This window comes from Geotrypetes seraphini, chromosome 6, assembly GCF_902459505.1.
Source record: "Geotrypetes seraphini chromosome 6, aGeoSer1.1, whole genome shotgun sequence".
NCBI classification, from domain to species: Eukaryota; Metazoa; Chordata; class Amphibia; order Gymnophiona; family Dermophiidae; genus Geotrypetes; species Geotrypetes seraphini.
In genome coordinates, this window is record NC_047089.1 from 226,620,276 (window position 1) to 226,634,395 (window position 14,120).

The following is a 14,120-nucleotide window of genomic DNA, read 5'->3' on the forward strand; positions in this document are numbered from 1 at the left end:
CTGGAGAAGACAGATGTCTCCACTTCATGCTTTGTGTTTTGCTTTCCAGGTTGCAATGATACACCCATTTCTCGTCACTGGTGACAATTCTCTCCAGAATACCCAGAACTACTACTCACCGTCTTAGGAACTGGGTCACAACCTCCAAATGCTGTTGCTTGTGCAGATCAGGAAGCTGTTTGGGAACCCATTATGCACAGACTTTCCTGTATCTCAAGCCATCATGTATTATGGCAAATGCAGATCCATAGTTGATATCCAAATTTGCAGCCAATTGAAACACCGTTTGTCCATTGGCCTTCTCTAAGAAAGCATAGTTACCTGTAGCAGGTATTCTCCAAGGACAGCAGGTAAATATTCTCACAACCCACCCACCTCCCCTAGCTGGTTCCTTAGCTTTTAGATGGAACTGAAGGTTCTGCAAGCCAACGTCAGGAGGGAAGGCACATGTGCGGTATGGGCAGTGCTAAAGTTTTTAAAGTAACAGTATACTTTGGTACATGTCCATGCCAGGATCCGTGCCATATGTGAGAATATCTACCTGCTGTCCTCAGAAAACATCTGCTACAGGTGAGTAACTATGCTAAATGGAAGGAAGGAAATCTCAGCCCTGAGTTTCTTTAGCAGGAGATTCCTGGGATAGGAGGATATGTGTTATCAAGAGCCAGAGGCTAGGTAACCATAGTGATAAAAATGCACTTGCAAAACACAGTCACGTATGACAATGACGTATCTTACATCCTAACGTCTTGCGCGATTGTGTTATTAAAATTTCCTGCGCATGTGTTGTAGTTCGCTGCGCACAATTTCCGAAGCTAAGTTGTCTTGTGCGCAATTGTTGTTACGCTCAATTGTCTTGCGCTCACATCTGGTTGCGCTCAATTGTCTTGCGTGCAAGTGTCTTACGCTGAATTGTCTTAGCACAATTGTCCGCGCGCATTTGACTTGCCACCCTAGCCCTGCATTTCCCTTATCTTCCAGCCCCTTATCTTCCTTGGCCAATAACATATCTCTTTATTTACATACCGCAATATGCCTTTCGGTTCAATGCGGTTACAGAAAATAGATACAACAAGGAAGAAGACAAATGTTAACATCGAAAATAATAGAACCACTTATATGTAGGGATCATAATTTAAACTAATGTGTCTAAGAAGTAAAAGGTGTGAACTATATGTAAAAGAAAAGATAAAGAAAACAGTAATGCCTGAAAGGAAAGGGGTAATATGTTATACAATATTTGTAATACACTGTACAATGTAGGTACAGCTATAGGCCAATGTCTTGAGATCTCTATATCTCTCTCTCCCCTGCACCTCACAATTATTTCTGCCCCAGATTTGCAATACCGTCAGTCTTAGAAAATTGTACGGGTCAGTTCAGAAACAGAAACAATATAAAGGTGAGATAGCTAGATAGGGAGGGTCATTGGGGTGGGCAGACTGGATGGGCCGTGGCCCTTATCTGCCGTCTATGTCTATGTTTCTAACCTTGCAATCTCCCTGGGAATGCCAAAGCTAATTTCTTGTTGTAAACCGCCTAGAACTGAAAGGTATTGGCGGATAGAAGACATCAATGTAATAAAGACAGCATGCCAGAATGAGACTGGTACATTAGATTGTGAGCCCATCGGGACAGATAGGGAAAAATGTTTGAGTACCTGAATAAACTCATGTAAGCCGTTCTGAGCTCTCCTGGAAGAACGGTATAGAAAATTGAATGAATAAGACGTAACAGCACCCGAGCACGAAAACTAAGCAGCACCCCCCATCAGATTCGCCCCGCCCCCGCCGGCAGGTGGCTCGCCCCCCCCACCCCCCTGCACCTCCCAGCTTCACCAATAGGAAAGGCAAGCGGGTCGCAGAGGGCGGGGCTCCCGCCGCTTAGCTCACGCGTTGATGGTGTTGCGTCCTCCGGGTCTGTGAAGGGCAGGTTAGATTTAGGTGGTGAAACTACGGTTGCCTGGTCCTTTTCTACTTACGTTGAGCGGAGGGGGCAGGAAAAAAAAAAAAGGACCGGTAAGATATGGATCAGGCCGTCTCCTTCGCCAAAGATTTTCTGGCTGGCGGTGTGGCAGCTGCTATCTCCAAAACCGCTGTGGCTCCTATCGAGAGAGTAAAGCTGCTGCTGCAGGTAGGCGACCGTTTTTTCTCTGTGCGGCTGTGGGGCGAAGAGAGTGCGGCGCGTGAGCTGGCTAATTGCCGTTGCTGTGGCTACCGGCGCGTGCGCGCAAATAACGGTGCTCGCTTTGCGCGTTCCCTGTTCTTTTCCCACGCTACTGAAGGGGGGTGGAGAGGATGCGGTTCGGGCTCTTGTCAGTGCTCGGGTGGTGGGAGGTCTCGCTATCGTAGTTATCTCCTAAGTGCTGCGGTGACCCGAGCTCTGATGCTGTCACGTGACGTGCGGTGACCTAGAGGCAGCCTGCCCGCAGAGTTGGTGGTCGTTGCGGCGCGCGAAGTGTGGCCACGATAAGTACGTGGGGGGGTTTGGTGTAAAAAAAAAAAGCCGTGGATTAGAGTTGCTGATCACATGGTTTCTACCGGGAACTTCGCGACGTTATGAGCATGCACATAAAATAATCAGTAGCACTTATAAAAATCACCCTTTCTGTTAATGCATGAGCAGTGATTAATTTAGACATTGGCAGAAAGGGAGAGGTTTTAAATTTTTAAAAACGACACTGGTCCCATCTAAGTGCCCCCCACCCCCAGCAGCTGACCTGATTCCTCCTCCCCATGTACCCTAATCCCTCATATTTTGCTGCAGCAGTACCTCTTCAAAAAATGCCCTTGCATCTAGAAGTATCTCTTCTCTGACTTGAAAATGTCCTTGGTGCTTGCCTTGGATCAGTAGCATGAAATGTGGCTTGGGTCCAGGGCCTGACCTGGCTGAAGTCCCCTGAAGGCAGTTTCTATCGGTCCCTCACTCAGCCCTCAGTGGCTCCACCTGGGGAAAACTCTTCTCCCAGGAAAAATCCAAAAAACCTCTGTGAACAAGGTTGGCTAATAAATTAAACTGATTTATTTGCATTGTGTACATAGGCCTAATCGATAAACAAATTGTCAGGAATAGCTTTTAACAATTCCAGTACTCCCATACTTAAAACCAACACTAGTGCGATAATTTAACAACGTTCGAATACTATTCAGATATTCAAACACTCTGTTTATAGTCTCTCAAACCTTTAACTCTCAGTTCAAATCCAGCATTTCCAACCTTTTAGCCCCTTTCTTGTCTGATTGCCAACAGCATAATTGTAGGCTTCTCCAAAGCTTCTTAGCTTAAGTTACTAGGTGGGCATGACCATGTACCTAGATCCCTCCTTTCCAATCCATGTTCACTCAGTCCCCAAATTCTCACCCAATCCACAGACGCTCTTAAGGGTAGGTGGGTGTTGTCTTTATTAATTTTGAACACTAATTGGGGAGAATACATACTTTGTGAACAGGTTTCTGCCAGAGCCTCTAATATAAATACTCCAGCTGATGAGGACCTAAAGCTATGTCAACTGAGGACTTCCTCTGAAGATGGCTGGTGATCCCTTTTGCCAAGCTTGGTAGGCAGCAGTAGTGTCCCTGAGTCACAGATGCTGGCACTTCAGTGGCTCAGATGCTGCCAGCGACTGCTGCACTTGGTGGAGGTGCGTTTTGGCTGTCTTTGGAGGAGGTCCTCAGCTGGCGGTGCTTAGGGATCCCCACCAGCTACAGCAAGGGTCAGCAAGTACTTCAGCATTGGAGAAATAAAACCAGAAATGCATTTCCTTTTCTTTTGAATACAATACAAAAACATCTCCTATATAGATTTCCCAAAGCTAACATATTTCAGTCAATAAATTCCTTTTTACCTTGTTGTCTGGAGCTTTATTTCTCCATTAAGTTGTCCCAGTTTCTCTTTTTTTCTGCTTTCCTGTCTTGCGCAAATTCTTCTTCAAGTGGTTGCTGTCCATTGGTTCCTCCTACCATGGTCCAGCATTTCTCTCTTCTTTCCCATTGTACAGCATCCTCACTCCCTTCTATCCTGGATCATTCTCCCTTTTTTTCCCTCCCTACTCCTGCACAGTATTTCTTCCTGTCTCTTCCACCCCGAAGTGCAACATGTCTTCCTCTCTCTATCATCTTTCTCTCGTTCCCTCTCTTGCTGCAAAGGGAGTGGGGAGAGGGATCCAGTGTGCATCTCTCGCATCCCTTCTACTGCCCCATCCAACATTTTTCACTCTCCCGTGGACCATGTGTAGCATCTTTCATCCCTGCCCACCAGCCTAATACCCAATCTTTCTCCTATCACTCCTCTCTAGCACCATACCACATCTCTATCCACATTCCCTCCACCACCATGTCCAGCATCCCTCCCTCTTGCATCCCTTTCAATCTATCCCACTGTTCCCTCTCCACCATCATATCCAACATTTCTCCCTCTCATCTTTCTTTTCCCCATACATCTCTACCTCGCTCCTCTCACTCCCTGTGCCCAAAAATTCTTCTTTCTTCCATTCCCCGTGTACCCCATGTCTTTCCTTCTCACTCACACACCCATGCCCAACAATTCTCCCTTTCTGTTCCCTCCCCTACCTCAACATCTCTCTCTCCCTCCCTCCATCCTTGGTCCCAAGTTCAGGCCCCCTTCCTCTCTCCTTTCTCTATCCCAAGTTCATGCCTTCTTTTTTCCTTCTGTGTCCAAATACGTTCCCTCATTCCCTTGTGTCCCAAGTTTGTGCTCCCTCCCTCCTTCCAGCCTTTGTTCCAAGTTCATGCCCCTCCCATGTCCCAATGCACTCCCTCCTTTAACACAAGTTCATGCCCCCTCTCTCTCCCATCCTTATTCCAATGTGCTCCCTTCCTCCCTTCTGTGGCCCAATTACTTTCATGACCCTTCCCGCAAGACTACCGGAGCCCTCCAAGTCAGCCACCTTCTTCCTGCCTTCCAGCTACACTTCTTCACAGGGCCACAAGCCCTACATGCTGCACATGGCTGACCCAGAAGCCTTCCCTCTGACGTTGGAGAGAAGGCTTCTGGGTCAGCTGCGGGTAGCATGCTGGGTGCACTGTATGCTGCATTGTGGAGGGACAAGTACAGCTGGAGAGCAGGAAAAGGAGGCACACTTCTGAGGTAACATTCGACCCCCCCCTCGAGGTGTCGCAAACACCGTGGGATCCCCGTGACCCTGGAAGTGGGGAATCCCACAGGATTCCTATCATCCCTGTTCCTTTGCAGCTCTCGTCCCTGTTCCTGTGCAGCTCTCTACCCTGAGTTGCTCCCAAAGGCTGCTTACCTTGAGTCTAGCTCCGAAGGCCTGCTGGTCTTCTGCCCTGAGCTCTCTGCTTTGAAGGGCTGCTGATCCATTTCTTCAAGAGTGCCCCTAGTGGTACACTTCTGGTACACAGCATACCAGCTCTAAAAAGAGCTCTGTGTCAACTAGTGATAATTTCCCATCCAGGAAGCAACCTCCCAAATCAGTATAATGCATAGATAAGACTTTATGCCAGGGGTCTCCAAAGTCTCTTCTCGAGGGCCGAATCCAGTCAGGTTTTCGGGATTTCCCCAATGAATATGCATTGAAAGCAGTACATGCACATAGATCAAATGCATATTCATTGGGGAAATCCCAAAAACCTGACTGGATTCGGCCCTCGAGGAGGGACTTTGGAGACCCCTGCTTTATGCAGTACAAATTCATAGATTCTAGATTCTCCTTTAGCATGCTAGCTTTGTTATCCCTACTATGTCTTTTCCCTTCTGAACTAGTGGGGAGTAGATATCCACTTCTGTTATTCTGGCTCAGATTTTCTAAGCTCGCATCCCCATATTCATTTGAGCCCACAAGCTTTATTCCCATTCATTATATAAGATCTTAATGTGCATAACATTTCACCCCAAGTGTTTGAGTGTTCATCCCTCAGTGCATGATTTGCATATGGAATTACCCATCCCTCTGCATACTCAGCTATGTAACTTTCATAAATTAGATACAATCCTCCTGCAGTCAGATAAGTGGCAGGAAAAAACCCTTTTCAGTATTAACACATATAGATAATTGCTGGTTTTCAAATCCGTTGTTCAAACGCCTCTTTCTGAGCTCTGTCAGAAACCCACCCCCATGAAGTTTTCACTACTACAGTATTTGGGTTTCTGCCAGGTACTGTGACCTAGACTGTTAGAAAATGGATTAGATAAGTGGTTTCCAAACCACTTACTATTCCAAACTTTTCTATACCCCCATACCACTTACAAAAGTAATATCTCTACCATTGCTCAAGGCACATTGGCCACTAGCTGAGTGATGACTCGTCTCTAAGGGTTACAAACTATTTATTGGTACACCCCCTGAAATTCCATCTTGCACCCCATTTTGGGAACCCCTGGGCTTAGGGGTAGGCAATTCCGGTCCTTGAGAGCTGGAGCCAGGTCAGGTTTTCAGGATACCCACAATAAATATGCATGAGATAGATTTGCATCTCAAGGAGGCAGTGCATGCAAATCCATCTCATACATATTCATTGTGGATATCCTAAAAACCTGGCTTTGGCTCTCGAAGAACAGAATTGCCTACCCCTGGGCTAGATGGACCATTGGTATGACCCAGTATGGTGGTGGTTATGTTCTAATGGCATCCCTAGATCCCTATGCTTTGCAAGAGGCAAGAGCGATGCCTACTCGCTTGGGCCTCTGTGCCACCATCTTGAAATCTCTTAGGGTGTAAAAAGCAGGTTAGTTTTGATAAACAAGGTAATTTTTCCTTTATTTTGATAGGAAGTATTCAAAGTACCAAATAAGGGAGTCATTTCTATATTGGGCAGGTGGACCCTGTTCAGTGTATCTTGGGATGCATCATAGGGTTGGAGAGGCACTGCCATTTTTCAACATGGTGTTGCAGGGGCAAGTGGGCATCATTCTTGCCTCTTTCAAAAGGCAGTCAGTGCTGGGCCATCTGCTAAGATAGTGGTCCTCAACCCTGTCCTGTTAAGATTTTTGGGATAGCCCTTATAAATATGCATGTGGCAGATCTGCATTCCTATCATCTTCATTACATGCAAATCTCTTTCATGCATATTCATTAGGGCTATCCTGAAAACCTGACTGGCTGGTGGTCCTCCAGGACAGGATTGGGAATCACTGTGCTAAGAAGCTATCTGCGGTGGCATTGCATTTGTATTTTGTATCCAGGTTCCTTCTTGTTCCTTCCCTTCCTCCACTACGGAGGTGGAAAAGAGAAATGCTGGAGACCAGGAGTGGATTGGAGGAAGAGATGCTGAAGACCAGGAAGGTAGTGGAGGGAGAGTAGCCTGGATGAAGGTTCACCTAGGGCAGTGGTTTCCAACCCTGTCCTGGAGGACCACCAGCAAGTTGGGTTTTCGGGATAACCTTAATGAATATGCATATCTGCCCCATTATTCATTAGGGCTATCCTGGAAACCTGATAAGCAGGTGGTCATCCAGGACAGGGTGTTGGAATACATTTGAGATTGTTTTGAAGGTACAGGTGTCTTCGGGGCCTGGGGGAGTGGTGAGGAGGTCACTAAACACCAGAACTTATTTTTAAAAAAATATGGTGCGAGTGAGGGTTAAGTTGAGATCAGAGATTTTCAACCTTTCTTGAGCCACAGCACACTTATGCAGTGCTAAAATTGGCAAGACTTATCCCCACACATGATCCAGCATTTTACCTTCTGTTCTCTCCCTACCTTCCTCCACAAATACTCCAGCATCTCTCTCTCTTGTCCCCTCTCCATCCGGTGACCAGGCATCTCCCCTTGTCTCTTGATATGCCTCCCCCCCACAATGAACCTCTTTAAAAGTTTTCTTGTTTCTAGCAATTGGGAGCAACTATTTATACAGCCTGCTCACACCAACCCCAGCACCTTCACTCTAAAGCGTCCTATCTATGCAGAAGTGGGAAGTTGAGTCAGAGAGAAGTCTCTGTGGTAGGAGTGAGCAGGCTGTATGAATTACTGTTCTTGCCGACTGCTAGAAACAAGAAAATGTACTTCATTTCGGCACAAATTAAGCTGGCCGAGTTCTCATGGCACACGAATCTGCTGCAGCACATCGGTTGAAAAATGTTTCCCTAGATACCTTTTGGGTTTGGGGTACAGGTTTGATGTATAGTTGTATTTGTCCCATTCTACAAGCATAATAAAGAGTTCCAGGCTCCAACAGCTCTTAAATCAGAGATGTTCAGTATAGCCGTCTCCATCTGCTGGTAGGAGGACAGTCTATTGGTCTGGATTTGCGTAGCAGAAAATCAAGGTGAAATTTATTCATACCTCTTAAACTTTTAAGATTCATGTCCTAACTGTAAGGAACACCTACTGATTTATAGATAACTTGGGGCCAGATGCACTAAAGCCAACGATCATCGCTAAACTTATTTTAACAGCTTTAGTGAAAATCGCATTTGCCAACCCAATGCAGAAAAGGCTCACCACTGGGTTTTCTGCTCAATCGCTCATTATCCTAGGACAAGCAGGCAGCCTATTCTCAACATGTGGGTGACGTCATCCACGGTGCCCGGATGCAGATAGCTTCGCAAGCAGACTTGCTTGAAGAACTTTGGAAAGTTCGCAACTGCTGCACTGCGCATGTGCGAGTGCCTTCCCATCCGACGCAGGGTGTGTGTCTTCTCAGTTTTCTGCAGAGCCAAGAAGTCCTAATTCGACGCTCTGCTCTAGACTCAGTTTTACTTCGTGCCTTCTCTCACCGTGGCTCGTGTTTTATTTTTTTACAGGGTCGCTGTGTTTCTTTGCACGTTCTCATTTTAAAAAAAACAAAAAGAAACCCCTTAATTTTATTTTTCTTTTGTGTCAAGGCATGGTCTGCCTCGTGGCCTCAGCCTGCAGGCTTTGATCTCGCTGAGGCTATTTTTCCGTTAATGTCCCGGCCGGTCATAGGCTTCAAGAAGTGTAGCCGTTGCCAGGGTGCAATCTCCCTCACTGACCCACATAGGTGGTGTGTTCAGTGTTTGGGACCTGACCATCATCCGGAGTCGTGTGCCCGCTGTGCTACCCTTCAACCTCGAGCCCTCAAACGTCATCGAGTTCAGGTGGAAAAACTCTTTGGCAGTATCGATCTACTTTCTCCGGTCTCAACCTTGAATCCAGTCAAGCTTCTCACAGGGGTTCCACCTTCTGCCTCGGCCTCTACCTTAATCAAACCCTCCTCGTTCGGCAGGTCCTCAGCCTCGAGCAAATCTGCTAAGTCTTCTTCTGACAAGATGCTTGCCTTGCTGCCAGGTCAGGTACCAGCAGTGGTTATCAAGCTGCCCAAGAACAATGTCTCAAAGTTGAAGAGTCGTTCTTCCTCCTCTTCCTCAGAGACTATAGCCACACCAAATGTACCAGATCCTCAAATCTCTGTGTCACATTTGGAGGCTATGATTCAGATCATTTTGGATCGCCAGTTTGGTAATATGTTTGCCAAACATACTCCTACCTCGACTTTACATCCTGCAGTCCAGTCTGAGCACTTAGCAGTATCACAAGGAGTCGAGTCCTTGGCAGTGCTTCGAGCTGAATCTACTCACTCTATGCAAGGAGTTGTGTCCTTGGGAGTGCCTCAAGAGGATTCTACACACTCTATGCAAGGAGTCGAGTCTTTAAAAGTGTCTCATCTGGAGCATAAGCATGCTACTTAAAGAGCCGAGTCCTTGTCAGTGCCTCGAGATACCGCGACACAAGGAGTTCAATCCCTTTTGGTGTCTTGATCTCCAGCCTCCAGCCCTCTTTCCTCGCATAAGACGTCGCCCTTTCTGAGGCATAGGGTGAAGATTCCTCAATGTTCCTCTCAGCGAGACCTGCCTGGTTCGAGGCACTGTTTTTCTCATCAGTCGAGGCATCCATTGAGGCACAGATATTCTTCAAGGCCTCCAATTCTGAAGTCGAGGACACCACCTCCAGAGTCTTACACCTATACTTCTTCTCCTGTGAGGGATTCTATCCATTCTCTCAGTGAGTCTCTTGTCCTCCAGCGGAGTCTCTTAAATTGCCCATTAATAGACTTCTTTCTCAAACTTTCAAGCGGTATCTTGAAACACCTTATTCCATTCCTGCTGTACCAGGAAAGCTGGAATCTCGTTACAGGATGGTCCACTGCAAGAGCTTTGAGAAATCTCAGTTATCCAATCAGTCCCTTCTCGTGGAGTCTTCTCTGAAAAGCACCAATCCTGCCAAAGTTTATGCTATTGTCCCTCCTGTAAGAGAGGGCAGGACCATGGATAAGTTTGGTTGACTTTTTTTTCAAAATTCTCTTATGGCAACTAGAGTTTTGAATTACAATTTTGTTTTCATTTCTTATTTCAAGCATATTCCTCAGCAGTATCTTCCAGGGTTTCAGCATGTGATTACCACTCTGACTCAACTCCGCATGCATCTGCTTCAATCTTCCTATGATGTATTTGAACTTTCCTTGAGGGTCACTGCCTTCTCAGTGGCAATGTGCCGGCTTGCCTGGCTCCGCACTGTAGACGTGGACCCCAATCTTCAAGATCATCTGGCCAACATCCCTTGTCAAGGCAATGAATTGTTTGATGACTCCATCGATTGTCTGAACATGAGAAATCGTTTGCTTCCATCATTCGTTCTAAGTCTAAGCCTTCTACCTCTAAAGGCTTCAGGCCTCTTCCATCTTACCAGAGGCGTTTTCCACAGAGAGAAGATCCTTATACACGACGCCTCCTAAGAAACAACCACAACAACAGCAGTAAAGGCAGCAAAAATCTCAGACTCCTGCTGCGCCTAAGGCCTCTCAACCTTTTTGACCATCTAATACAGAGCATAACCTCATTCGTTCTACCTCTGTTCTCTCCCCTTCCCATTGGAGGTCGTCTCCATCATTTTTACCACCGCTGGGAGATGATTACATCAGACCTCTGGATGCTGTCTATCCTCAAGGAAGGATATTCTCTTCATTTCCTCCAGATTCCACCAGATCTTCCTCCAAGAGAGTATCCTTCCAATTCATCACAGACCACCCTTCTTCTTCAGGAAGCTCAAGCTTTGCTTCATCTCTGTGCCATCGAGGAAGTTCCCTTGGAACAGCAGAGCAGGGGGTTTTACTCCCGTTACTTCCTAGTTCTGAAGAAGACGGGCGATCTGCACCCTATCTTGGATCTCAGAGCACTCAACAGCGTCAGGATGCTCTCATTCACCTTTGTCACAAAGTGTCATCCCTCATTATACTATCAGCGAGACCCATGATGGTTCTCCTAGGTCACATGGTCTCTACAGTTCACGTGACTCCTTTTGTCAGACTTCAGCCCAGAATCCCTCAGTGGACCCTGCCATCTCAGTGGGCTCAGGCTTTCGACCCACTCTCTCAACACATCAGAGTGACTCCTTCATTGAGACAAACTCTCCACTGGTAGATGCTGTCTTCCAATCTCTCCAGAGGTTTATTGTTTCAAATATCCCCTCATCAGAAGGTCCTCATAACAGATTCTTCGATCTACACTTGGGGGGGCTCATCTCAATGGTCTCCGTACTCAAGGCCATTGGTCCAGATGGATCGTCAGTGTCATATCAATCAGTTGGAACTCAGAGCAATCTTCAATGCTCTCAAAGCTTTTCAGCATCTTCTTCACGTCCAGGTAGTCCTTATTTGGACAGACACCATGTACTATGTCAGCAAGCAAGGAGGAACAGGATCTCTCTTTCTTTGCCAGGAAGCTCTGAAGGTTTGGAATTGGGCAATCCTTCACAACACCTTCTTGAAAGCTATCTACATTCAAGGAGAGAAAAACTGTCTGGTGGACAAATTGAGTAGTATTCTACAACCTCATGAATGGACACTCAATTCCTCGCCTCTTCATCACATTTTTTTCTCAGTGGGGAACTTCTCAGATAGACCTATTTGCGTCTCCCCACAACAACAAATTGCCTCAGTTCTGCTCTAGGATATACTCCACTCACCGACTGGAGGCAGATGCTTTTCCCCTGGAATGGACGAATCGGTTTCTCTATGCGTTCCCTCCATTCCCTCTCATTCTCAGGACACTTGTCAAACTCAAACAGGAACATGCCACCATGATTCTGATAGCTCCTCGGTGGCCCAGGCAACCTTGATTCTCCCTTCTACTTCAACTCAGGAGCAGGGAGCCACTACTTCACCAGTTTTTCTCTCTCTGCTTACACAAAGTCAGGGGTCTCTACTTCATCCCAACCTGTAGTTTCTACACCTGACAGCTTGGTACCTCTCAACCTAACTGCCACTCTACAGTTTTCTCAATCTGTACAGGACATTTTAGAGGCTTCTAGGAAGCCTACCACTAGACAATGCTACAATCAGAAATGGACTAGATTTTCTGCTTGGTGCACCATCCATCACAAGGAGTCTCAATCTACCTCCTTGTCTTCAGTTTTGGATTATCTGTTCCATTTGTCTTAATCAGGCCTCAAATCCACATCCATTTGAGTCCATCTCAGTGCAATTGCTGCTTTTCATCAGCCTATCGAAGGGAAACACCTTTCTGCTCATCCTGTGGTTTCCAGATTTATGAAAGATCTTTTTAATGTCAAACCACCTCTCAAACCTCCTCCAGTGGTTTGGGATCTCAATGTTCTTGCTCAATTGATGAAGCCTCATTTTGAACCAATGGCTTCGGCTCATCTTAAATATCTCACGTGGAAAGTGATTTTTCTCTTTGTTCTCACATCTGCTTGCAGGGTCAGCGAGCTACAAGCTTTAGTTGCAGACCCACCTTTCACAGTATTCCATCATGACAAGGTGGTCCTCTGTACTCATTCTAAATTCTTTCAGAATTTTATCTCAATCAATCCGTTGTACTTCCAGTGTTTTTTCCAAAGCCTCATTCTCAACCTGGAGAAACAGCTCTTCATACTCTGAATTGTAAGCATGCTTTGGCTTTCTACTTGCAAAGAACTAAACCACACAGATCTGCACCTCAACTTTTTATCTCCTTTGATCCAAACAAGTTGTGACATCCGATTTCCAAGCACACAATCTCCAACTGGTTAGCTGCTTGCATCTCTTTCTGCTATGCTCAGGCTTGACTACATCTACAGAGTTGAGTAACAGCCCATAAAATCAGAGCCATGGTGGCTTCAATAGCTTTCCTTAGATCTACTCCTATTGAGGAAATCTGTAAAGCTGAAATTTGATCCTCGGTTCATTCCTTCATCTCTCATTATTGTCTGGATGCCATTTTGGCCAGGCAGTGTTACAAAATTTATTCTCATGAATTGCCAACACTTCCACTATCCCATTCTGGTTAGCTTGGAGGTCACCCATATGTTGAGAATAGGGTGTCTGATTGTCCTGGGATAAAGCACAGTTACTTATCGTAACAGATATTATCCAGGGACAGCAGGCAGCTATTCTCACAACCCACCCACCTCCCCTGGTTGGCTTCTCTGCCAGTTATCTGAAATGAGGAGACGCGCGCCCTGCGTTGAGCGGGAAGGCACTCGCACATGTGCAATATGGCAGTTGCAAACTTTCTAAGGTTCTTCAAGCAAGTCTGCTTGCGAAGCTGTCTGCATCTGGGCTTCGTGGATGACGTCACCCACATTTTGAGAATAGTTGCCTGCTGTCCCTGGATAACACCTGTTATGGTAAGTAACTGTGGTTTCTGCGATCTGACCTTGCAAATAAGCTAATTAATATTAAAATGCCATGTAAACTAGTAGAGCGATTGATGCTCTAACATGGCTTATGATGCACTAAAAAAAAGTGATCACTTTTTTAATGGGCATAGATGCTATGCATGTAACACTTGCACAATATCTTTCCCATTAGAAAAAAAAAGCACCCCCCATTAATGAAAATTGGCAGGAGAGATGCCCACTCCCTCCTGCTAATGCAACTTTCACCCACCCACCCCCGACGCGGCAGCGATACAGCAGCTGGGATGCCCATTCCCTTCTGCCACCGAAGGCCCACTCCCATGCTAGGCACCCCCAAAATATCTCCTCCCCTCCCCCTTTAGTGCATCAATAGCTCTTTCTGAATCGGTCAAAAAGTCGGATCAGTGCAGACCCACACAGTACATCTAGACCTTTAAGCTTTGTTAGTTTCAAAGGTGTATGTATGTTTGTTTTTTATTAGGAAGCAACATTTATAAATGGCGCATCTTGACACTAATTTTAAGCTGCAATTTAATGGCTCATTCC

At 46.2% G+C, this 14,120-nt stretch overlaps 1 protein-coding gene across 2 annotated transcripts in view; it reads left to right on the forward strand.

Moving 5' to 3' along the window:
- The first annotated feature begins 1,882 nt into the window (after positions 1-1,882).
- The window catches only part of SLC25A6 (solute carrier family 25 member 6), a 34,049-nt gene continuing 21,811 nt past the window's right edge, over positions 1,883-14,120 (forward strand). The window contains exon 1 of one of the 2 annotated variants that reach the window (XM_033949120.1): positions 1,883-2,133. In XM_033949120.1, coding sequence (XP_033805011.1) covers positions 2,026-2,133 — 108 coding nt within the window. In that variant the 5' untranslated portion in view covers positions 1,883-2,025. The remainder of the gene's footprint in view (positions 2,134-14,120) is intronic. The other variant, XM_033949119.1, reaches the window with a different exon arrangement.